The sequence below is a fragment of the Pholcus phalangioides genome, unplaced genomic scaffold (genome assembly GCF_987345545.1).
Source record: "Pholcus phalangioides strain wild (caught in Gottingen) unplaced genomic scaffold, Ppha-v1.0 ptg000022l_1, whole genome shotgun sequence".
Taxonomy (NCBI): Eukaryota; Metazoa; Arthropoda; class Arachnida; order Araneae; family Pholcidae; genus Pholcus; species Pholcus phalangioides.
This window is the reverse complement of record NW_028301615.1, coordinates 31541909-31569433: the sequence shown is the minus strand read 5'-3', so window position 1 is coordinate 31569433 and position 27525 is coordinate 31541909. Positions and strand designations below refer to the sequence as shown.

Below are 27525 nucleotides of genomic sequence, written 5' to 3'. Positions count from 1 at the left end.
AAAAGGGAGTGGTGGAGACTGTGTCTGTGCTTAGAAATATTCACATCACAATTCTGTCTTAGGCCGGGATTACACTATAAAAGTTTTGTAAAAGCTCTTTGATAAAACGTGAAAAATTCAACCAATAAGATCACCGATTGCATTTGCTTGAATGCAACCAATGTGCCTATTGGTTGAATTTTTCAACTTTTATAAAATATATTTTATAAAACTTTATGATAATTAAAACTTGACATTCCATAAAACTTTTATAATAATTATTTTAAAAATGTAACCGATAAATTTATTAGTTGCTTTTTTCAAGTTTTATAAAATAGCTTTCATAAACCTTTTAAAGTGATCCTTAGATTAGTCACTTCCGAAATATAAAATTTCATTTTTTTTCAGTTTATAGACTGAATATCGTGTAAAATATACTTGTAGGTTTCGGGGGGGGGGGGGGGGGCACCAAAAATATTCAAGTGCTTAGGGCCTTCAAACGTCTTAATCCGGCCTTGAGTGAACGCCGTACGTGGATAACGTTGTTTAATAAAAGTATTTTTTTTTAAGTTTAAAAAACTTAAAAGATTAAAAAATATATATATATTTTAAATAATTTCAAATATTTATATTTTTTAAATATTTAAAAAGAAAATTTTTTAATCGATTTTAAGTTATTAATGTTGTCAATTAAATATTCATAATGAACAGAACGGATTATAAATTTGGCCCCGTCAGTGGCCGTTGTTGACAAGTTTCATTGTATAAAATTGTAAATTATGGACAAAAGGCAGTTAAAGTTGCTATATCTCCATCTCAGAAGGAAATGGAGGGATAGGGGTCATTCAAGTATTACATCAGCATCGGGGGGTTTTCGGATTTGCTGACTTTTGATGACAATGGGGGGGGGGGGGGGGTTGAAGGTTGCTAACATCATCAACCAACCTTTTTGAAGATATGAAATATTCTAAACTGCTGAAGAAATTTGGCTGACAAGGGCGGGGGGGTCAAAAATAGCTAAAAAAAAGTAGCCAAAGATGCAGAAGAATTCGCTCCGCATCTGGATCGTGTGAATAGCTCAGAATAACCAAATTGTCAAAACTTGTATGTGAGGATGAGGAGCTCGCGCTTAGGTTTTGACACATTCGGACTCGCATGAACATTTCCTAAGAGCGGGGAAATTTCAGCTCGTCTGAAAGGGTCAGTATATTCCAATTGTTAAAACTTCTTCCGGATCTGCATCCGCTCCATGTGAAAGGGGCCTAAATGGCAATATTTAAGTGCTATAGTTGTTTGCATGAGACCCCCCCTCCTTCGGCAGTAAACAAAATGATTTTGAGTCACTACATGCAAATTTGTGTGATAATGGCAAATACTAGAGCGAGATATTTTTAATAATTTCTCTAACAATCTAAATATGGGACGAAAAAAAAATACTCAAATTTTTTCGGGACACAGAGATATTTCTTTGAAATAATGTTTGGCTTAACCTCAATCTCTCCCCCCCCCCCAGGAAAAAAAAATTAAAACTCACAAAGTAGGGTTAGTTAATGGTATAATCTTTTTTTTTTTTTTTTGTGATGCAAAATGAAATAATTTCTCCAGAGACTGTGAAATATGCATATATTAGACATAAAAATACATGAGCATTTGCATTACTGAATAACAATAAAATAACAATTTTTTTTCAGAACAATAAACCCTTAAACTAATTAATAAATAGCCGAGAAATTCTATATCTTGCACCATGAGATAAATGCACTATTAACAATACCATCATTGTTCTCACAATTTCAACAACCAATTACACAGGTAGAATTGAACAATAAATTTTACAAAAGAACAATTGCTGCATAATGATCGAAAAAGGAACACATTATCTATCACATGAACATTGACTAAACAAGACAGTACCCCCAATGTTTGTATTAGTTGAGGAATAATTCTCTAACAATTGGTTAGCTTCCGTTTAACTAAATCAAAATCGATTAGCTAAGTCATTAATGATGGTTAGTTTAAAGGAACCATGGTAAAATGGCTGCTAAAGGGCAATATATGCACAGGTAAAAGATCACTGGAGAAACAGACCTCACATGTAAGCAATTACTAGGGAAAGTGAGTCATGTTTAAATAGTTGCTAGGGCAAGAAAGGTGTATGTAACTCGTCAAAGTTTCAGCTAAGATAAAAATATAGCGGGTGAACATTAGGGTATGGGAGTTCTGAATCACTGTGCTAAGGACAGGATAGTCAATTCATTGCAAGAATTACATTTTCATGGATATTATCTGCTAAAAAATAATATAAAAAAAATGACTACGTAAATTCAACATGCATGTATATACTTTTATATATAAAAGATATTTTCACAATTAATATCACAATAATTGTAGGAACCACGTGGAATTAATTGAATAGGTAAATCTTATCAAACTGAATAAAATGAATTGTTTTCTAGAATGGAATGTTTCCCAATCAATACAATGATAATTTTTATCGTATTTGGTAAAATCATGAACGGAAAATACATGATATACAGATCTAGAGTAAATGAGCTGCTTTTGTAATGTGATGATATTTATCTTATAGCACAAATACAGGGTATTCATAAACTGTTCAGAAAGAATTGGAGGAATGAGAGTACCCATCAAGACAAAAAATACTAACAAGAGTCACAATATAGTCGCAATCTACTCAGAGTGTCAGAGAAGTGTGAAGTACATTGTCCACATTGAAGCTTTAACAGTGAAAAAAAAGGAAGACATAATGAAATCATAAGTTGCACAATCACAATCCTTTGCAGATCAGCAAAACACTCAAATAAGATGCTGAAAGTGAGGTTAGCTTCAAGGATGCCATTGCAGAGTCCACATCAGGAAATGAAAGCAAGATGCACCATCTCATATGCTTCTGATTTTGAATTGATCTTGTCAGTTGGAACAAGGAGATTTCTTGTGATGAGATGTTCCACAGAGTCTACAAGTGTCTTGCACCAATGCTTTCATGTGCCCCCACAAGAAGAAATTCAGTGGATTTAGGTCTGGTGAGGAGGTCACGTAACAGGTCCACAACCTCCAATCCATCATCTGGGATAACAGCATTTGAGATATGTCGGCAGTGGGGGGAGGGAAGGGGGTAAAATGTGCTGGGGCTCCATCATGTAAAAACTACACGTCCCTCTGTGTAGTGAAAAATGCTGCTTCAGCAACTTTCTTCTCTGCTGCAACAGAGAAAAAATGTCGTCAGAAGTGAGGACATGAACTTGTTGGACGTGTTTAGAAGTTTCAGTTTTCTGACACTCTGAGTGGATTGTCACCATAGGTTTCATTGTAAATATTGCTTGTTTTTGATTGGTGTGATATAACCCCTCCATTTTTTTTCTAAACAGTTTAAAAAACACTTTGTATGTATAAATATAGGAACAAAAATAATACTGGGCTGAACAGGCAAATACAGTCCTATAGAAACAAGATGACATTTGGACATGTCACTTTTAAAAAATGGTCCAAAATGAAGGGAAAAAAATTTGCGTTTACTAATCCATAGTATACAATCCAATACCCATTTTGCTGTACTATTACTCAAATTGCTATATTAATTTCACACATGGTAAACTTATTTGAGAAAACTGATTTCTTATCATATCTTGATCTTATTGCATCTCCTGATATATATAATACTGATTATATATCTCCTATTATATCTATTACTGGATTTTTATTATATTAAATTATTCGAAAGAAATACATTTATAATTGCTTGCTGCATGCTGGTTTCTATCGCTTTCTTTATAGATAAACCATGTTCTAGTCAATTGCCATCACAAAATTTTTTAGGTTTATGTCAGCATGTCTACTAACGCGAAGAGTTACATTTCCTTCATTACCTGGATCACTAAGTCCTCGGTAAACTGAAGGGGGAAAAAACTTGGCTTTAACAAATTTGGCTATTGATACTTTCCTTTTGAATTTATTTCTCATGCCTTCAAAGTAAGCTTAATAGTGTGTTTAACATATCGTCACCTTAAGATGAAAACCTTGTACATTAAAAATCCTCAACTTCTCAGGCAGAACAAAACAATGGGATGTCCTATTGAATAACACACAAAAAGAGGTTCATTTTATTCTCCATAAAGAGCGGATCATTGCAGATTTTTTTAAAAGATGTAATAAGCAAGATATAATGTTCTCATTCTAAAACTGTCAAAAAGTAATTTTTTGAAAAAAACTGTACTAGGTTTTCATTACAGGGTGACGATATGTGTACTTCAGAGAATAGGTTTCAAATGTTTTAGTTTGTGAGGAACCCACAAAGGGCATTGAATATATCCACGGAACCAGAATGTACATAAATATTTCTACAATATAGATATATTGATTTGCTTCTTAATAGAAAACTATCTCGCTGGTAAAACATCTGTTGTAAAACTATGGTTCAGACAAGAGGCGTGTTTCTAATGTTTCGTTTCCACAGAACTCTCGATGATTTCAAGACTATTCTGAAGATTTCAAATAAAGTGAATATTTCTACTACACAGATATTTTTATCACAAGGCCAGTGACAAATTTCATAGCTTTTGATATTGCAGAACACCAAAAAAAAAAAAACTCTGTAGGAACCCTGAAGTTCCACAGAACACTGGTTGGAAATCTATGCTTTGTAAAAGTCTTCAACACATGGTCCATCAAGCACTTTGGTAATATATGTGTAGCATAGTTTAGTGGGCTGGCAGGACTCAATAACATGTCAAATGTGACCTGCGTTGTGCCAATGGTTAAAGGTTACCTGCTTAGGTATATTATGTGATATGTGCTCAAGCAGATGTGGTCATCTATTTTTCGAGTTGCTAATGCATACATAAAATTATTCAACCTTATGTGTATTTAGAATGTCATGGGTGCGATTACTGTAGTTTTTAATTATTTTATGGTGAAAACTGAACAATAAAACTGTTTTTTTTGTTATGTGACACAAGTGGAGCCAGGTACCTTATTGCCATAGGACTGTAGTTAGATTACATTCAATCGGTGTCAGAGGAAAATAAAAATCTGCAGCGTCTGGGACATTCCTCAAAAATTATTTGCATTCTCTAATAACAAATTCATAAATGCTGACTAAACAATTTCACAGCTATTAATGCAAAAAAAAACAAAAAAAAACACTCTGGCATGAATGATGATATAATTTAATCTATTCAACTTACAGTGGTATCGACTGGATTAGAATTTACAAATGCAAAAGCAGAGTGCACTTCCAAACTCAAAAACAAACCTTATCACCACAAAAAAATCATCAACATGAGTTTTTGAAAACATTAAAAAATATCACATATGAGAGAAGCCACTTTCACAAAAGTTTTGTTTAAAAAAAATTATAATACAAGAATTTACGAATAAAACCTTTGTAAAACCATTCACATGCAATGAAGAACCATATGAAATTATTTTAGAAGATGCGAGTAACACAATAATATTGTATTTATTACTTATAACAAGAATGCTAAGAGAACTGTTTCGCCATGCTGCTCAGCTGTTCTATTGAAGCAAAACAAACTTCAGCAGATGCTGACTCGAAACTTTGCAGCAGGGATGGAATGGAGTCGTAAATGGCACTATTCACAGAGTCCAGCAGACAAGGACTGAGAAATCCACACTGTTTCGAAAGCAGCTGAAAGGAATCAACGTCATGAATGGAAAAGAATTTGCGGTATTGCGAAGGAGAGTACAAGTCAAATTCACAAACATCAACATGAGATAGGACTTTGTCGAATATTCCATACGCATTGGGTGCCCTGATGATATCCTCTGCAACTGTCTCTTTCCCCACAAAAAATGAACCCTGCTCATTGAATGTTTGGAGATATTGATCGACCACAAGAGCATGATTGCGAACTTTCAAGGCATAGTTTCGCAAGAAAGCCATCCGATTTTGTACTTTGGTGCACGACAATCCTTTTATGTCATGCAGCAAAGATATTTCATCATCTAAAAAAACTTTGTGGAAAACTTCAGACACTGATGATAAACGCTTCGACCAAAATGAACCGACATACACTCTTGGAGGATCAGTGACATTTATATGAGGAGATAAATTCCAAAACAAAGATCCATACAATCGAAGGAGTTCTTGAGGCGTTACCGAATCAGCTTTGTTTAAAACTATTCGTACCTGGAAATAAGTAAAAAAAATTGGACATGAATCATAATTAAAGAAACAGCCAAAATTAAACTACAGTAAACTCTTGCTAATCCAGCACATATCAAACCAGGATGTGCCTGATTACTGGAAGGTATTGAAAAAGTCCATTTGAATAACAAACTTTTGCTCACAGACATGCAGTAACATATTTTTCTCTTTTATGGTCAAAGAAAACTTGCCTAAAAAAGCTGGGTTGTTTGACAGGCCGGATTAGTGCAAGGCCAGATTATCGAGAGTCTACTGTAAATGAAAATATAAATTGGAAAAAAAAAAAACCAGGAAAATCTCAGAAAAAAAAATTTCAACTAAAAAATAACAAGGTCAATAGTCTTTCACTATGAATTTTAAAACATGGTACGCCAGTGCAATGCACAGGACATGTCCCCAATGGATACACAGTGCCTGCTTTCTGAATATTTTGATTGAACCCTATGTATAGTACATATCTTTTTCAGGGCCACCCTAAGGCCTGCGCAAAAAAACACAATAAAATTCTCAAAGGAGTATCAAAAAATGAAATGAGTTAAAAGAAAACTCTAAAACACTGAAACCATAGGGGTGAAATCCCTCCAAAGGTTGAATTCATTTTCGAATTATACAAATCATCAAGCAGAGAACAGCAAATGTCTGAAGAATTTCTGTCCAATGGAAAAAAATATAACATTGGTATAGAAGATCACAGGGGTACAGAGTTAACTTATGCTTATTTTTGATTGTGAAGACGGGCGCAGAGTCATGTTTTTGCACACAAAATTTTGTACCTGCACCTAGAAGTTAACTTGAAGGGAAAAGATGCACCCAGGTCCCCATCACTTATGCCATTTCAAACCTTATCGAAGGATGGATGCAACTAGAAATTCACAATCCCAATGTCCTACAAATAAAACACCAGTGCTATCCTGCAGCGGAAGGGAACAACATAAAATGTGTACGTCCGTCTTGAAAACACACAGGGGATATTTTAAAACATCATGGTACATCGAATGTTGCTTCTTTGATGTTCTGTTGTTCATCTTGGAGTCATTGTCATGGATAATTGTGATCAACTCTGGTCCTGAAACCAGTAAAACTGTTGAGAGTTTAAATAACTTTCCAGAGGCATATTTACAGAAGGGAGAGGGGTAATAACTGGGTTACAGCCCAGGGTGGCAGCTTCAGATGGGTGACAAATTTGGGGGAATGGGTGGTCATGACAATCAAATTAGAATAGGAAAGGGACAGCTAAATTAGTGTAGCTCATGGGTCGCAAAACCAGAAATCCACTTCCACACTTATCCCAAACTCAATCCATAAATAACAGTAATATGGAAACAACATACAGTGTGGAACCTTGTTTATACGTCGCTTAGTTATAAGACTTTCACATTTATACAATGTTTGGCTTCGGTTGCAATTGGTTTCTATATATTTTAATGTTATAATTATTTATTCGAAGCAAAACCTCAGTTATTTGACGTTTTCACTTCGGCTCAAACTCTGAATCTTTAAGAAAAAAAAAAAGGTCATTGATATCCATCAAATGCTCACAATTTTTGTATGCAGTGAAAATGTGTTGCTGCAACAGTTTTTCTTGCATATTGTCACTGCAAAAGCCATAAATTTTAGGGTGATTGCTGACATATACAAAAATAGCCAGTGAGCTGGCTGATGGCCATTTGGAGTGGACACTTAAGTAATTTGTTTATTGCTCGTTTCTGAGAATATGTCGATGTTGCAAGCCCCAAAGAAATGGGTTTCAAATGTTTTCATAGTTTAAATTGTCTTTTCAAAATTATTTTTTTTCACCCTATGTTTTCAGTATTATCCCCAGAGGGAAAGAAAGTCCATTGCAAGCATTTGGTGGGTACAGACGTACCCATAAGACATATGTGGTACATACACACACACAGTGAGTTCTTTCGATCATTTCCTGTAGAATTTTCTTTTGTTGTGGTACTTTGCTGGCTTTTTTTCTTTCCTTCAAACCAAGCACAACTCTGGTTTATTGCCCTGAGCAATTTACTACCGATTGAGTTGTGCTGGAAGTGTGAGTCTATATTTATATAGAGCCATCTATATTTTAAATTGTGAGTGACGTGTAATGCTTGAATATTTGTACCATTGTAAGCCTGCTGCTCTGTGGTGAGACTTTTTAACTGAGAGATCGATCAGCTCACATTAGTGCCTTAAAGTTGGGAACCACAGAAAACCAACTTCAACTGACCAGCACTGTGGTCCCAGTGTCCCTGCGATGCCTATAAGCAAGGGGGTCCTATAAACAAGATTCCACTGTATTTGTTTTTCAAATGTTAATATTGCATGAAACAACATAATTATAATTATGTAGGTTCACTTGAGATTTTTGTTAATTTGAGATTACCTTATTTTCGTTACGCCTAAGCAACTTGAATAATGATTCTAATTCTGAACCAATATCCATCTTCGTGGGATCAAATACCAGAACAACGAGATCTGAATGGTCAACAAACCAATGACATACATTTGAAAATGGATATCCCCTTTCTTGTTGCTTGCGATTTTCTAAGATTCCAGGTGTATCAATGAAGTTGACCTGCAGGGTGAAAATAAACAACAACAAAAAAACATTTCATTAAAACCAGCATAACCTTTTCCAGCTATTAAGGTATTGGAAATTAATTACAGCAAGCAACTGTGTGATTCTTGATATCATCGCCTGATAATTTGACATTATTTACAGAGGTCTATTCCTTATAATGGCACAAAAATGGGAACTTCCTTGGGAAAGTTTAAATTGGTAATTTGATATTTTAAACAAAGGACAAACAACAATTTCATGCTATTAAAGTAATTAATCCCATGAATTTTATTATTTCTTTTTTTTATTAAAAAAAAATACACGAAAGAAAATGCTTCACATGCATATTTAATGTCTTTTTTTCATCTAATGTTAAGGATAGGTGGTAACAGAATAATGCTTGTTTGAAGCATATTGCGCAGCTCTTTTGAATTCATACCTACAGAGAGAGCCCTGAAAACAAACCGATGCAAAAGAATGAACCAACAGAGGCAGAGAAGCAACAGTATTTTGCTATACTGTATCCTGTTCTCCCTGTTTATAATGGAAGTGTAGTGCTGCCTCACAGTATGATACTAAAATTTTTTGGACGGCACGTGCATGAAAATGTCAGATAGAAATACAGTGATGCTCATATATAACAATGATTGACAAGAAAAACATTGCCATAAATGATTTTGACCATAAATGTAAAAGATTGTCTAGCAATTTAATGTTTTCACAATTCAATAACAGTGTTGTGATGAATTAGTGTAAAATCGCAAGGCACTTCTATACCAGGCTCAGCTGGATATGTTGTTCCTGATGCAGACTATTTTACAAATTAGAAATGACTAATGCAATGTCAATTATTTTTTTCCTGGCAGTTGTAATAATGAATCGTTGTCTCAATACTACAACTACTACTTAACTGTACATACCCCTCCTACATTCCTCTACAGAATTTCTAATGAATTGACACATGCCAGAATGTGTCTTCTGAGTGTATGTGTGGCCCCAATGTATTTATGTTGTCGAGTTGCATTTCGTGTTCATGTTGCCATCTGTCTTTTATTTTCTGAAGTAAAGATGGAAATGCTCAAATTTTCTTGCTATGTCAGTATCGTGTTGTAGGTCTGCCTGCTTTCTGCGGAGAGACTTTTCAAAAGGAAGACTGGCTCGCATTCATGCCTTGAAGCGGGAAAACCACAGAAAATCACCTTCAGCCAACCACCACTGTGGTGTGGTGGACAACTAGATAGCTTGATTTTGGATGTTTCCAAAAAAACACATTGCATTTAAACATTGAATGAAGTGTATATTTAACATTATATTACATAGAAAAGAAAGAATAACTTAGCTTGACTTGTGTTACAGATTGCCTGGTTGTAACATATCAAAGTGCATGCTAAAACATGACATTTTTTTGTATTACTCAAAAGTAAAAAATTTTGATTTATCAGCTTGTAGCATTGAGGCGACAAAATGTGAAACCTGAACATAGCTTTTCTTCAATTTTGAAAAATGGCGGTTTGATTTACCAACTGTCACATGTCTCCTTTGTAAAACTGAGTTTTATTTTCCCACAGAAGTTTCACAGAAATAACATAATTATAATTTGATCAGTGAAATTCATACTTGTTATCACTTACTAGTGGCAAAAAAATATGCCCCCTCCCAAAAAAAAAATTCATGTGATCATTGGTTATTCAAGCATATCTAATCATTAGTATTCAAAATTAAACTTTATAACAAAAAGTCGATTGAAAATGAATATCGGCTAAAATCACCTTTTTCAAAATATCACTAGGAATTTGAACATTCTCTAGCTTGTCTAAAAATTTACTCCCGAATTTGGCTAATGATGTATACTTGCTATCTATAACTAGAACAGATCCATCAATAATTCTGTAATCATCTCCATGTGTCAAAACAACAAAATCTGATGTCGTTGGCTGTGCTCCTGCATGAGAACAAGACCAAGAAAGAACAATACAAATTTTTAAAAAATGTGACCCATGGAAACAAGCAACATGCAATATGAAATTAACTTAAAATAAAAAACATAAATTGTAATCATATGCACATTCAAAAAATCTGAAGCGTGTTAACACTAGAAAGAAAGATCGCAAAAGTATACCTAGAAAGACGGAATGGGGTCAAAATGACCCCCCCCCCCCATAGTTTTTTTTTTACAATTTTCGGATACGTTAATGTTTCAAATCGGTATATCATTTTTAAAGCATAAATAGAGTTATAACACAAAAAACAAAGGGTGAAACCACTGGCCTGTTAATATATTTGGTTTTTATCTAACATTTAAAGCATTCTGTACAAATCACCTCTCTCGATACACATTTGCCGCACACTAGTTTTTTGCATTGCGTACAAGATTGAAGTGTTTTATTGAGTGTGCAGTTCCTTCTCACTTGGCATTTCTGTCATTTTTTGTCTCCATCAATAGGTGTTTTGCATCTTATCACATTTTGAATAGTAGTTTTCAAGTTGAAATACTCAGCACGGAGTTCTTCACATAGTTCTTCACAGAGTTCTGCAATATGTAAGTTCTCTGAGTGATTTTTTTCTTGTGACTTCTTTGTAGAAAATCCAAGCATTTATCGCTGACATCCAAAATGTTAGAAAATACATGCATTGTCCAGCGATGACTTCCAGTCTTTGTCTTGTATAATCGCAACATTTGATCCATGATGTCGACTCCACATATTTAGTTTTGGTATTATAGGCAACTATTTCTAGGGTCTTTTTTTCGACAAGGTATCATTTCTCACGATTTTACGTTTCTTATTTCTCAATGGCGTTCGATTTTGTACCAATTGATGCACCAGGGAATATAAGGAAGGGTCAAAATGACCCCCTTCCGTCTTTCTAGGTATTATCCACTCGTATCTTCGTTGTTAAAAAAGATAACGAAAAAAACTTTGGTATACAATAAGAACATGCTAATTCAGGAAAAGTCGACATATTTCAGGTGGTTCGGTTTATTCTTAGCACAGATATGTAAGCTTGAACAGCGTGCAGGGTCATAATGATCCTCTTCCGTCTTTCTAGTGTTAATTGGCAGTGGAGACAAACATATTTATTATCACATAGATGGGTGGAAATTATATTCATAAAAAAAAGATCATCAAAGACTGATATTGTTGTTCAGTTTGTTGCTATTGTAAATTTCAGATTACATATTGTGAAGAGAACAGTAAGATCATTATTCGCCTTTTGCCACTGTAAATTCAGGTACTCTTCAAGGAGCGGTTCTCTCGCCTTTACTGTTTTTAATAAGTATAAACAATCTCCCTGAAACTCTCAACTGCATTACTAGACTTTTTGCTGATGACTGTGTAATCTACTGCGCAATTAATCACAAATCTGATAAAGAAACTCTCCAATGTAATCTTATTTCCATCTCAGATTGGTGTTCATTTTGTCATATGCCTATCAACCTATCTAAAACAGTTTTTGTGAGAGCTACTCGTAAAACTCTTCCCCTCGAATTCTCATACTCGATCAATAATGTAACCATATCCCACGTTTCTCAATTGAAATATCTGGGAGTTGACTGATCTCTGTTGGAATAATCATATCGATTATGTCTACCAAAAAATGTCTCAACAAACTTTTTTTCTTTCGCTGCAACCTCAAACATTCTACTCGTGACGTCCAACTTCTCTGCTACCAAACTTATATTTCTCCCGTTCTTTCTTATGTAGCTGAGGTATGGAACCCCCACACCTCTAATAACATAGACAAACTTGAATCTATCTAAAATAAATCCGCCCACTTTATTCACGACTTCTGGTCATCTTTTAGTTCAGTTTCTAATCTTAAACTCGAACTTAATGTCAGCCCAATTGCTACTCACCGACTTATCTCCCACTTAGCCATGCTTTACAAGATTATTCATGATCATTTAAATTTCGATACGTCCAGTATCCTGACTAAGCCTTCCTATGTTTCCAATAGACTTGACTACCCTAAAAAATTAAAACCTATTTTTGCCTCTACAGAATGTTTTAAATTCAGTTTCTTTCCCAATACCATAGGTGAATGGAACAAGCTCCCCTCTACTATTGTTAACTCCCCCCACGATCTCAGATTTCTTGTCAAATGTTTCATAGTGTATGTGTACAAATCTACCGCATCCTCTTGTATAGGCCTTGGGCAAACAATATAGGATGAATAAATAAGTATTATACAGGCACATTAAACTTTCATAACTGAAATATCAAGAGACAAAAATAAGTATCTCATAACAAAAAGAAAATAGCTTTGTGGGATTCTTGAATTGAACATTGGTAACAAACACACCTTCAAGTGAAATAGAACAAAATGTATAGCTTTCCTCTGAAAATAAGACCTAACCAGAAAATAAGCCTTAGCTTAATTTTTCAAGATGCTCATAATATAAGTCCCCCTCCCCCCCCCCCCCGAAAATTAGCCTGTTAAAATTGTCAGCAGAGATAAAGGCATTCTGTTGCTATACATGGCAGGTTGTCTTTAAAGTGATATTAACATACAATAATGTTATTGACATTTGTATTTAATGATAATTCACATCATTCTGTAGTTTTAAGCTCCCAAAAATGGCTAATTTGGACAAGTGGAAAACACCTCCAGAGTAATGAATCCTCAGAATGACTGCTATCTCCTTTTAATCAGATCATTTTTTGAATATTACTGCTCTTTTAAAAATATTTTAGAATTTAATTTAATGCAGCAGGGATATTCTTCAACAAAGAGGAATTTGAGAAAAAGAGAAGCATGTAACTTTAACTCCTGAAAGTTCTGGTTTGATTAAAAAAAAGAAAAACTTAATGGTTCTGGTTACATAGCTAAAGGCTTTATTTTTGAACACTTTTGAATACATTTTCCGCAGTGTTTGAAAAATTTGAAGAAAAAAAATTTGGACACCATCCTGATTTTTCAGAATTTTTATTATCCAAATTCATTTATTTTCCCACAAAAACTTTTCTTGCTGCAGTTCTGCATACAACAAAAGGTTCAGATATAATAATGCAGAAGTGGGTGTGTTTATGTGTGAACAATTATTCCCTTATTGTATGGTCAATTTTATTGATCAATTCCATAGTTTAACATGCACCAAAAATGTATATTTAGACATAATGTAAGATGTACACATAAAAGATGTACATACATGTTTAAATTAGATATTTTGAGGTTGTGGAAAAAAGAAATTCAATTTTGCCCAAAAAAACCCGGATTTGTTACTCAAAAAACAAGGGTCTTCTGGAAAAATCTGCCGAGGCTGGGTTTTTTTTAAAAATAAAAAACCAGGGTTTTTTACAACCCTGCCTATAAGAAACTTATGCTTATGAGAGATGTCTGACAAGCGTCACATGATTACAACTGTCTTAATGAGTTCAAGGGCCAGGACCTAAGCATTTTTTGGGACTACTTTTATTATTTTAATGGAAGACCAAATTAAATATATATATGGTATTTTCAAATTTGAAATCAATAACAACCTTCAATAATTTAGGGCCCTTGTTTGACTTGGGGGCTCCTTCCCATATGCCTCATGGATGGGCCCATTAAGATATTGCTGACCACAAGAGTGTCATTCATAGCACCAGCCTGTGAAAGACTGTCTCACCCTGTTGTGTGCTAATGCAAGCAGCGATTTACACTCTTGTATCATTTCAAAAAATCCATGTGCCTTTTATATAAAATATAAAGTAAAATAAAAATAATATAAAATCATTTTTTGAAAAAAAACATTGTGATTGGCCTGTGGGAGATGATCATAGAATAAATCATTTGAGTTTCTGTTATTTCTTGTGGGGAAGTTTGATTTGATAGATAAGTATTTTAGATTACCAGCATATTTATGGAATGAATTATGCTCGTAAATCAAACATCCACTGTAATTTGTAGACACAAATCAAATCAAATTTATTCATTTTCAACATACAAAGTATGTTGTCATCATTGAGTACGTACAATCATTTTGTATATTATTATACGGCATCCTTTTTTTAAAAACCAATTCATGAAAAGTACCACCAATAACCCTAAAAATCTGGTAATTGAGCTTGCTCAAAAAATATAAATGGACCAAATTTTGTATGCTTATAGCGTAAGTCCAATAATAGTTGCAATATTATAATATGAGTGCACAAACTATACCAGCAGGTAGAGCAAAAGAGGTGTTCTCCAAACCCATCACATAGTTGATAAGAGATGACTTCCCTGTACTCCATGGCCCAATGAATAGAATTCTAGGCAAGGCAAAAAACTCACTATCTATAGGAAATGAAAAATATAAAAAAAACCAACAATTAGTTATAAAGCATGATAACACTTTTTAGATAGAATGTGTGCAAACAAGACATGTTATGCATCCAAAAAACTATGAAATGATGGGAGCAAAAATAACAATTTCCATGATTCATCGCTAGAGGTTGTTTCCTATGTAAATCATATTGCACATGCCAATGCTTGCAAATGTGACCAAACTGCTTAAGCTTCATGTCATGGTAGCTAAAAATTGCCAGTAGAACCATTTCCATTTCTTCACTAAAATATATGAGTTCACAAGTAAAATTCTTTGATGATGAAACTTTTATGAAAACTACTACAGGTGGATGCTCATTTTTATGAACTCATAGGGAGTTTGAAAAAGAAGTTGGTAAAATAAAAAGTATGTAAATGGGTAAGATGTTTAAAGGAATAGTATGGTTTGGGACTAAAAAATTTGTTTATTAAAAATGTGTGGTTTTTGAATTGAAGGTTTGTAAAACCTAGGGTGTTTTAGGGTAAACCGTCCTCCTTTTTTATGTTATTTCAAGCATCATAAGTTTTGGAAAATTTGCCCTTTTGTCCTCCTCTTCAGGTTTCTGAAATTATTTTCTGGGGAATTTTTTCCCCCCACTTAGAAACATATATTTATTCATTGATATGAGTATTTTTGTGCTGTTTTTTTTCCCACATTCCCCTGCATTCATCAATACCCGTCGAAATTTCCAGAATTTTTTCTGTTTCTGCTTTTTTTAGCAGTTCTGTTTTAAAGTTGGAAAAAATTATTGTTGTGGCCAGTTTTATTGATCAAAATAGTGGCATCATCTATTGTCGAAATTGGGGTAAATAACATCATTAAGAGTGCAGCACATGCAGGCATCCTCCTTTCTCAGTTTTTGAATCTGATAATCCTAGTAAAACTGATTATTGCATGTACTTTAACTTGTTTTTTTCCCTTCAAACCAAGCATAACTGTGGTCAATAAACATGGACAATTCACTACATAATGAGTTGCACTGTGTGTGTGTGTGTGTGTGTGCACGCACGTGTATGCGTACTGTACAGTCTAGATATGTATCTAATTATGAGTGTGAATTTTTAGTGCTGCCATCTTTATTTAAAATTTGAAGTAAAGTAATGATTGAATATCTGTTGCTTTCTTTGGCAAGACTTTTCAATGGGGAGATCAGCTCGTATTCACACCTCTAAGGTGGGAACTACAGATTACTACTTAACTGTGCATGCGCCTGGCAAACATTCCTCCAAAGAATTTCAAACAAATTGATGCATTGCAGAACATGTGTCTGCATAAAAACTCATGGTCTATACATTAGGGGTGGATGGGGGGGGGGGGAGAGTAATAGAACAAAACTAAGAAAGCACAAATCACCATACAACTATGAGTCGAACTTAAGTGGTACAGCGCTCTAGAGAAGCGGTTTAAAAATACTTTTCATGCACCTCCGGAAAACTTTGTGTCTGCTATGGACTCCCATTTATAGCAGCACAGACTGCAGCCCTCTATCATCAAGAATGTTCTCAAACAGTGGAGGACATTTTATCTGGTACTAGTAAATGTGAAGTGATAGCTTTGCAATCTGCTGGACTGCAAAAGAACTAAAACAATATTTCATACCCCTATCAAGAACTGTTGCTACAAGTACGATTTTTGTCAAATAATAACAATATTGTAATACAACCACTGCAATCTATCAACATTGTAGCTGTGCTTTTGAGTGTAAATTTAATTGAAATTCTTCTTTTTAAATAATATAATATATATATATATATATTTTCAACTTAGCAATAATTTATTTTATAATTCCACAACCCCCCCCCCCCATCGACATTTGAGAACCAATGCTCTAGAGCAGTGGTTTCCAATGTGCTCGTTAACACCCCCCCCCCCGGGGGGGATGGAATGTTCTGGGGGGGGGCAATAGAAGTTATGGGTATAACATAGGATCCCATGGGTTAGATTGCATTGGGGGCAAAGGGAGAAAAAATTTCTGAAGGGGGCGATGAGCCAAAAAAGGTTGGGAAACTATGCTCTAGAGCAGTGATTCCCAACGTGGGCGTTAACGCCCCCTGGTGGGAGGGGCGATGAAATGTTACAGGGGGGCGGTAGAAGCTATACATTGTGAACTGAATTTTCACACCAATCATCATCAGAATTACTGTCACTAGGACCTGATTAACTCATGGCAACCTCGGAATCCTTTTTCAGATGAACCTACACTTCTCTTTCTGAAATTCTTTCAACCATTTCATATACAAAGATTCACCCAAAATAAAAAATGCATTGAAAAAAAGGTAACCTATGTTTTCAGAGTATGAGTTCTTTCTGTGCAACTCTTAGCATCAAGCTGAACAGTCTGGACATTCTAAGAGAGTATCTTTTCCATCTGCATGTATCAGACACAGAAATGAGCTGACCAAATCACAAATGGATGGGAACACCTATGAATTTGACTGGGTTGTGCCAACACGAGCTTCATAGTAGGCTAAAGCTGGTGTTTGTTGTGTACATACTGGAAGATAAAAAAGATCTTCGGCATCTATCATCTCCCTGTAGATTCTCATTCATTCAATTTTGAAGCCGTTAATTTTAACCTTTAGTCAGTGTTTGTCTTTTTATAGCATTCCTTGTTGTTTTAAAAAACTTATCTTTAAATTTTGGACAGAAGCTGAAATGAATCAAACGATTTTCCATAGAAACCTATGGGAAATCATGTTTCAGCTAATGAACGTGATTTCATAACGAATCATCTTTGTTAGCAAAAGTATCACTGTACCATCATTAAATTCGATTCGTATCATGGCAATAAAAATCTTTCAGTCACCAGTTTTTTAGTATTTCTTTAAATAATAAATTGTGTAATTAAAATTTCATATCAATCCCTTGAAATTACCAATAATTTCCAATTAAAAATGCAAATTTTATTTATAATTGTGATGAATTTTAAGAAAATTGATATTCGGCCACCAAACATTTTGTATTTTGTCAAAATATTTGGTATGCGGCTAAATCACTATTTGTTCCATTCCTAATTCTGATTACACCCCTGATCTTGACCTTCCTTTTGAATATAAAGATAGAACTAAGCTTCAATCTATCGAAGCATGTGATCAGGTGAAGGTCAGTCATAAATGCATTCTGTTGGCAAAGTGCATGATGGGTAAGAAAACTAGAGTGGTGATTTAAAAACTATTATTGCATAAATCTTATACATTTAATATTATGCAATACTGAAAAGTTTCCTTTTTAAAAAAAAATAATTTAACCATGACTGGCAATATACTTGTGAGATGCATATGCAAGGTTAACACGAATATCATCACTCAAAAGAGCATCTTGTGAATGAAGTCCTGATGCACATGATCATATTTCATGATCATAGTGAATCCAATATCAAAAACTATAGAATAGAATTCTTAAAAATTTTATTCACATACCATGAAAAATTGTATATGGCTGGCAAGAGCCCAGGATTTACGAGGATACAGAGAGGGGCAATTCCCCCCGCTGTTCAGTGAAAAATAATTACACATTATTTTTTTTATATTATACCGCTGCCAACTATTATAGCTACCAACTTTGGAGAATGAGAAATAGGAAAGTTTTTGCCCTAATCCAAATTCAGTATAAAAATATTAAAGGGATTTTTAAAAACTATGTAGAGATTTTTCATTAATAAAAGTAAAATTGTAGAGATTTTTCTCAAATAAAATTATAGGGATTTTTCCACTGTGCAAAAATGTGACATCTTGTATGCTATCCAATTAGTGCCAAGTCACCAATCTTGATGAGAATATTCTCTGGTAGGACTAATATTATAAATAACTTGAAAATATTCTTATAAGTTCTTGATGAGAATATTCTCAGCCTGTTATTTATAATATAGTTACATATAATATCCTTGAGAATATTCTCTGGAAGGACTACTTTCATAAATTACTGGGGAATATTCTTATAGAAAATAATAAGAATTATTCTGAAGTTATTAATAATACTCCTTCCAGAGAATATTCTGCTCGATGAGAATATTCTTCAGTTACAGAGAAATCTTTCCAGAGTATTATCAAGAATATATGTAATAACATGTATTATAATAAATAATATTGGTAAATAACTTGAGAATAATTATTATTTTTGATAAGAATATTCTCTAGTAATTTATAATAGTAGTCCTTTAAAAGAATATTCTCTGTCTCCATCTCTCTTCCCGTCAAGAAGATGGGAATATTGAAGTTTGTAGACCACAATATTAAAGTTTAAAAGCAAGAAAATTAAACCAACAGGGCTGAATTGCACAACTTTTAAAGAAATGTGAGTGATACAGAATTTAAGTGTATGTACATTGAAGAAAACAACAATTCTGTATCTTCTTAGAATGAAGGTGATTATATAAGAATAGCTTCCTTTAACAATAAACTTTGGTATAATTTCTTTTGTTTTGAATTTATTTCTGAAAATTTATCCAATTTTAAAATAATTTTTCAAGGTTTTAATCTAAAGGTTTCTAAAATCTTTATAACCAAACTTTTAAAACCTCTCATCATGACCTGGAGAATATTCTCGAACTAAAAGTTGTCATTGAGGGTGATTATACCAAAAATTGTTTTGTTGTAAATGTTTCAGGCAATGAAAACAGATTTATATTTCAAAATTAGTAAAAAAATTTAAATTAGTTAAAAGAAAAATGAATATTCTCGATTATTCTCCAATTTTTAAATCCAAGAGAATATTCTCGTTCTCCAAGAATATTCTCACTTCACATCTCTAGATTAGACAAATGGCGGCAATTTTTACATTACACTTGTCAGGTCATTTTGGAGATTAAAAACGAAAACAATGGCTTTTTTTTTCAGCAGGTAAATTCTTTGGGAATAATTTTCCCCCAAAAAAGTAGGGATTTTTTACAACCATGGTCTAAATTCAAGAATATAAGAATTTTTCGGTAATCAGCGAGATGGAGTAGAAATTTGGGAGACTTGGCAGCTATGCTATACACAACTCCACACCGAATCTTCCTACTCCTCCTTTGAAAAGCCTGCATCTGCTTAAGACCAAGGAACAACGAGAGAGTTGGATTAACTCGAATAACACTGAAGTGTGAGAGTTCACAGAGAATACATATTTTTCTAATACGTGGAAACTCATGTATGAAAGGCACACATACCACTGAGCGCCAGATTACTAATTTCTCTGAAGTTATAGGCATCTTCTAAGGGTTTTATGTCAGAGTTGTAGATGCGAACCAATTCTTCTAATGCTTCTTTCACCACCACTTCGTTAGTCTTCTCCTTGTAACTGAACCAATGACTAGCATGAGAAAATTTTCCGGTTTTGTTGGAACCAGAGAGCAGAATGTTTGCTATGTGATCCGTGTTTCGCTTGCCAAAATGATCATCATTGCCCTTCGAGCTTGTTGGTGCTGTAATTATGGCTGTTTTCTGTGCATCTAGGTGAAGAGAAATCATTTACAAGGAAAGACTTTGTCTAAAATCAATTAACAAACTACAAATGCAACGAACTACTACTACATTTGTTTTTACGAATTACAACAGACTTGAAAACTTATTTGGTAAAATCGCAATAGGAAAGATGTTCAAAGAAATGACATATTATTTAGAAAGATAAGAACAGTTCATAAAAATATGTTCGTTTTAAATTGAAGGTTTATGAAATTGAGCAGGGGACTGTATTTAGAACTGAAAACTTTTTATGTGTGTTGTAAGTCATCACTGGTTATGAGCTACGTTGACAAGACATTCTTGTTTTTAGTGCCTGGCATCAGAGATGAATTTATGGTTTCGCCACCTGCGGGGCTACAAAAAACTGCCCTTCTCCCGTTTCAGTCTAGCTTTTTTGATCAAATTTGCTGCCATTTTCCATTGGTCAGCAAAGCCTGCTTATCTCCTCCCCGATGCCTGCAAATATGTCTATCTCTAAGTCACTCTCTTGGTCGCACTTAATTTGGTATACTGCCGGTCATGAATAGGCTATATTTGGGGAAAATCAGTGATATTTTCCAAAAATTAACTGAATGTCAAATTTTGTTTCAATCAAATATGGTCGCTTTGGTGGACAATTAAATTACAATTCTATGGACTTGTTTTCTTCAAATAAGTTTTTTGTGTTCATTGACTATGCATGCACAGCCCCTATGGTTGCAGTGCTTGGTCAGGACATGACAAATCTGACAAAAAGTGTCAAGTCACCATGGTGACTAGAAAATCTGTATTGGCATCTGAAATATTCTATATGTGATTGCTAAATTAGTCTAAGGATGGCGCAAAATTCTCAGATTCATCGCATTACATCTTCCAATGGTGGGAAGAATTATTAAGTCTCAGAAAAGTCCTAAAAAACTTTGTTCAAGACAGTTTTGCTTGACTAAAAAACCATGCATGGCTCCTAAGAAATTTGGCTGGCGCCTAAATATTTCTTTAATTTTTAAGTCCTGCAATATATTTTACGGAATCAAAAAGCCCTAAAAGCCTTTTTACACAGGTAAAGTAATTTAATATGGTGGATCCTGTTAGTAAAATTCTCACTTATAACATTTTCCTGCTTAGTACAACTCATTTTTATGATCCCAACTATCACTAACACTCACTGAGATTTTCCATTCAAAGCATTTTTCTTCTTACATTTTTTCATAGTGGTTGTTTGAAAAATTTTATAAGCGGGATCCACTGTAGTTAACTACATTTAGTAAGCTGTGCAGTCCTTCAAAATCTGTGTCGACATAAAGGCCTGTTCACATGGGTTAAGTTGATAAGTGATTTAGTAGCTAAGTAGAACAGGATCTAGTCTATTTAGTATTCAGGGCAAAAGGCTTATATCCCCAAGAGATAGAGCCTGGCTCATGTCTGGTCCAAGTCTTTTTAGTATGCATAAAGCATATGCCACATGGGCGGAGATACAGGGGAGGGCATTGCCCCCCCCCCCAGTGTCAAAGGTGGAGTCGACTGATCTAATGTATATATGTATATATGAATTGACATTATCATCATCTTGCCCCCCCCCCCAAGACCTCCAAGTCTATCTCCGCCTATGATATGCCAGTGGGCATGGCCTTGTATTATCCAATGAACATTCACTAAATGATTACTTATATTGGGACAAATTTTAGTCATTTGACAACTAAAAATTTAGTTAACTATTTAATCACTTAATTTGTGTTAGCAGGTCTTCAGTCTAAATGCTCATTTACAAGGGCCAAGTAATTCCATAAACAGGTCTTAGGCGATCATCAACTGGAGGCCACTAGGAATAAAAACAAGTGGTGGAACAAGTTGCGTGTATGCCTATGACTACTATAGTAGTTCCGAAACGTGCTTTCGCTCGTAGTAGCTTCCAGTGGACAACCAGCCTTAAAAGCATCATGGGCCTCCGGGCCGAAGTGATTTTTCTGAGGTCCTAACTGGCAAATTCTCGTAAATTTCAATCCATTTTCATTTTTGTTGTTTGAGCCATGCTCGGGGTGAGACTCATGCGTCAAGACAACATTGCACGTAAGGCTACGCAAAGACATTTTGTAGCCCTGAGCAGAGATCAAATTTTGAGGCCCTTTAAAATATTTAGCCTATAAATTTATGTTAATAAGAAGCAAAGCTTGGGCTGATGTCAGCATGGGCAAGTGACATATTCGCCAGAGTTTTTCACAAATAACTTTCGAGAGTCAAATTTAAACAGCAAATATTTGATCACTAATAAACATAGATAATGTGGAATACATAGTTAAGTATTTTTGCACTTGAGAAGTATTGCAGTGCGTTTATTAATTTAATTTTTTTTGTTTGATGATCTCTCAAATTACCCACAAACATTAAGAAATTTCAATTTTTCCCACGAGTTCCATTATAACGAACTCCAGGAGACCAGAGAAATCACTTCGTAATAACGAATTTTCGTTATATAGGAATTCCAGATTTTTACATTGTTCCTATGTAAACTTTTTTGGGGAAGGCGAATTAGAAAAGTTTTCGTTAAAACGAGATTTTGGCTGTAACGGTATTCGTTATAACGAGAAAATCGTCTGTACTTCTCAACAGCCCAAGTCAAGCCCTAGGCATGAGAATAGTACAGTAGAATCCCGTCATAACGAACTCCAAGGGACCGGAGAAATCACTTCTTTATAAAGGAATTCCAGATTTTTGCATTGCTCCTATGTAAATTTAGCTGAGGGATCAGAAAAGTGTTCGTTAAAACGAGATTTCGCTATAACGGTATTCGTTAAAACGGGATTCGACTGCAATATGCATTAATATGCCAAGATCTACTCACGGCCTTCGACTGCAGCCAGTATGAAGAAAAGCACCAAGACGACGAACATGATTCGCGACTTGAGTAGTTTTTGTCATTAATGACTGAGAAGGATCTTGAATTAATAATTAATGAAATAGAGAGAAATTCATTAAAATGACGTATCAATTGACATGTCTGACTAAATTAATAATGTATAAATGGCGTTTTCCTAAACTTTACATTAGTTTCAGGTCCATGTAGGCAATGAATATCGGCGGTACGAAAAGTAAACAAACAGAGGGTAAGAAACAACGATGTTGATCAAGGCCGTCGCAGTTCCTGTAGGTATCGCACATTCAAATGATACCGAACACCATTTCTCATGGAAACAAAATGTCGAATCACGACGGAGATGAAATTGCCGAAATTCTCACAAGAAAGTTAACGTGAGTTTAGTTTCACACAGCTAGGGTTACCTCCTCCTACTCCTAACCAGATCATGGCCAGCCACTCTGTTTCAATGAAGAGACATAAGCAGGTGGGCAGAGAAGAACTGGGACATGCTGGAAGCTGCGCGTGTATGTGATGTGAACCTAACGTGAAGTTTGTTCATCAAATGCTCACATTTGCGAACCGTGACTCTGCCAAGGTTAATGTGTGCATGCGTCCTCATCTGTCACAGTGCGATGTTTGTTGCGTGCATTGTGCTGCTATCTGCCACATATTTTTCTAACTAGGAGGAAGTGTGATTACTAAATAATTGTACCGTTATAGACCTGTTGCTCTCTGTGGTGAGACTTTTTTAACGGGGAGATCGGCTCACGAAGTTGGGAACCACAGAAAACCACTTCAGCTGACTATGGCGAGGTGAAGTGGCACAATCCGCGGAAGTTCATATCCGGTTTCCAGCGATGTGAGTCCGTCGCTATGACCACTCGACCACCCCAACGGCAGCATATATTCACTACTACTAAACCACACATGCCTCGTCTATATTCTTCCGCGGAACTTCTAGCGAAATGGTACATATTGGAGTGTGCGTGCACGTGTTGTAAACCTAATGTGACGTTTTTTTCCTGAGTGATGCTTGTAATGTGTAGTGCTGCCATCTGTCACAAGTTTTTCAAACTATGAGCAAAGTGTAATAATTGAATACTTTTAATGCCTATAACGAGTGAGACTTTTTAACGGGCAAGATCTGCTCACATTTGCGAAACGTGACACTGCCAAGGGTAATGCGTGCATGCGTCCTTTATTTCCAAGTTTAGGAAACGATGGGTAACCCCCCCCCCCCTCCCCGGATTTCATTCGTTCCTCGAAGTGGGAAAACCTCAGGACTTTAGCGCTAATTCTGCTGCAATACATTTTTAGAGTGCACAACTACAACCGTATCGGAATAAAAATTGTTGTGGAGTCTAAATAAGGACATGAATGTGTTCAGATGCTGCCACCTATTTTCTAAAGGTGAAAATTTCTATGAATGAATATATTCTTACCAATGCAATTCAAATTTTGGTCTGCCAATCGCTGTGACGAGATTTTATGAAGGCTTGAGACGGGTCCACACTTGTGTCTCGAAGTTGGAAGATCACCGAAAATCAACATCGCTGCTGATGCCACTGCACCACCAGTGGGGACTGAACCCGTGACGTCATGATACCCACACAACCGCACAGCGGCTATTATCTAGTTATAGATTGATAAACTTTTCCGCTGTGCGGTCACGTGGGTATCGTGATGAAGTCATATCGCGATGTGTCAGGTTCGATCTCCACTTGTGCAATTGTGGTGGGTCGGTTGGAGTTGGTTTTATGTGGTTTCCCAACTTCAGGACGCAAATGCCTGTCTACCATTAAAAAAAAAAAAGGCATCCAGGGATCGCACAGACCTTGAACACGATACTAACACAAAGTTTCGGGAATCTGTAATTGGTTTCATTGTTATCCCTGGTTTCGCAATTTGCTTGCTGCTAATTTGCATTCATTAGCGTGAACAAAATCTTATGCTTCCTGTCCGAGTTTCAGTCTCAGTGAAATGTGATAATCCACCAATTTGAAAGGGGACAAAAGTCTATTATCTGACTGATGCTGATGTAAATACAAAGACAAGTTGCCTCACAATGGCTGGAAAAAAAAGAAAGACAAATGCGCAACAATAATTATGACAGTTCATTAGTATAGGAATATCCCTTCACACAAGCAGCTAATAGCCCTGACATTCTGGACCAGGGACTGTAGGTCGTGGTGTATCTACTGGTGGGGGGGGGGGGTGTATTGGCGGGCTGTAGCCCAGGTTGACAACTTCTGGGGATGGCAAATTCGAGGAATGAGAGATAAAGAAAATTAATGGAATTAGAGAAAGGCGGCAAAATTTGTGGTACAGCCCAAAGGTGGTAAAACAACAAACCATAAATCCAACTCTACCTAGAGAGCGAGAGACTAAATCTGTGAGTGACCAAATGACTAAGTGACCAAGAGAGTTTGCAAGCATGTGCCTGATCAAAACGGCAACCTAGAATATGTGAATGGCCAAAAAGGCATCCTAGAACACTAATTTTTTTTCATGCATTTTTTGATTGATGTCAATCTCAATCTAAATTCGGCCGGTGAAAGTTTAAAAAAATAATTTTTTTGATTAAACTGCGTTTATATTGTATGTCAAAATGTCCTAATTGATTTGTGATTTGGGTTGATATCTTTACTAGGACCATTAGAGTTGGGGGGCTGTTCAAGTATTACGTAAGCAAATTTTTAGCCATTTTTGACCCCCCCCCCCCCCACTTGTCAGCAAAATGTCGTCATCAGCTCTGCCCCCTCTGAATTCTAACTTATATTTTCATAAAGGGTGGTTGATGACGTAAGCATTATCCAACCCCCCTTGTCATCAAAAGTCAGCAAATCGGAAACCCCCTGCCCCCCCCCCCCGATCGATGATGACGTAATACTTGAACGGTCCCTTAGGTACGTATTTTAGAACTTGAAAAAAGTATCATTAAAAACCATTTAACCCTCGGACTGCGGAAATAGCCGGATGAAAAGCTGCTCTCAGTATGGCTGAGTAAAAAGAATTCTTTTTTTTTTAGTTGACTTGTCTAAGATCAGACTTGCAAATTGAATATAATCGAAAAAAGGGTGTGGTTCAAACAGATAATCTGGATTCGAACTCACAATACCCAACAAAATATTGATTGGGGAAGGTAAGCACTCTACCACTTGCATTATAGATTTTTAAGCAGTGGTAGAGTGCTTGCCTACCCCTGCTCAGCAATGTACACCAGTCCAATACAGTACAAGCAAAAAACTGTCAGAAAATAGAGAAATGGTAATAAAAAAAACTCTCGAATATATATACACATAAATGCGTACGTCATCAATACACGTCATTTAAAGAATTTCATCTTAAAAGAAAAAATTGAAATCATCACTGGATGATAGAAGCACCTGAGGGTTAAAACCATCAAAAATGTACCTCTGGAGCGAAGAAATCTCATTTTCATAAAAGCCTCGTATTTTTACACTGTCAAGCCCAGATATTTGGTAAAGTTGATTTCTCAATGGAAAACTTTCCCCTACATCCCTTAGTTTGCACCTGCTGAAAATAGGAAGAAATCTCATTTCATAAAAAAAATATATGACATTTTGTGGGGGGGATTTATTGTTTTCTATTTGCCGCTTAAGGGGTTAAAGGGCTAATAAAGGGTGAGCGCATCATCTGAAGGCGCCTATACACTAGCTAGAACCCCTTGATACCCGTATATGAAGTCGTCTTAACACTAGCGCGCTGATCTTGCAACGCACGACCCCCTGCAGCGGTTCTAATCCGCTCGTGGGTACACAAACTTCCTTTGTGTTCGTTTAAAAAACCGATTCCAGGTGGGTCCAGTGAAAACAGCTCAAGAATCGTTCGCAAAACCGTACAAATTACTGAACAACCAATTGCGAATGCTTTCATTGCATGATTCGCGCGCTAGTGTATATGCGCCTTCAAGTGTCTGTTGCGAGATTGAGGTGTTATTTGGATCAGCGTAACACCCGCTAAATTTCACCTAGTTGAGGAAGTTTAATTTCGATGACCCTGTATTTTATGTATCGAAGCTTAGGTCCGAGTAATCAATTTTTTTACGGGTGTATATGGAACGAATAAGCGAACTCTTTACGCACTGAATTCAATCAACAAATTCGCAGGAATTTAGATCTGATAACAGGCCAAGTGTTTTTCGTCAAATAATAAGTGATCTGTTATAGAGGCTGTTACAGATTCTTAATATCAATGAGAAAAATAGATCCACGAGAATGTTTTTTTTTT

General features: G+C 35.4%; 1 protein-coding gene across 1 annotated transcript; it reads right to left on the bottom strand.

Annotated features, from left to right (window-relative positions):
* Window positions 1–1585: 1585 nt before the first annotated feature.
* On the bottom strand, window positions 1586–23523 carry LOC149070193 (sarcalumenin-like). Its single transcript, XM_089249537.1, has 6 exons — window positions 23260–23523; window positions 20147–20428; window positions 14853–14969; window positions 10481–10653; window positions 8535–8726; window positions 1586–6145 (listed from the first exon to the last, which is right to left on the bottom strand). The coding sequence occupies exons 1-6, from the start codon at window positions 23306–23308 to the stop codon at window positions 5477–5479; spliced, it is 1482 nt and encodes a 493-aa protein (XP_089105663.1). The 5' UTR covers window positions 23309–23523; the 3' UTR covers window positions 1586–5476.
* Between the last annotated feature and the right edge of the window lie 4002 nt (window positions 23524–27525).

Excerpts from the sequence above, each read along its gene's own strand:
- LOC149070193 (XM_089249537.1), bottom strand. The coding sequence starts at position 23,308 with ATGTTCGTCGTCTTGGTGCTTTTCTTCATACTGGCTGCAGTCGAAGGC. Across the intron at positions 14,970-20,146 it reads TAGTAATCTGGCGCTCAGTG|ATAGTGAGTTTTTTGCCTTG; the intron begins GTATGTGTGCCT and ends CATTTCCTATAG. Across the intron at positions 8,727-10,480 it reads CTAGTGATATTTTGAAAAAG|GTCAACTTCATTGATACACC; the intron begins GTGATTTTAGCC and ends TTCACCCTGCAG.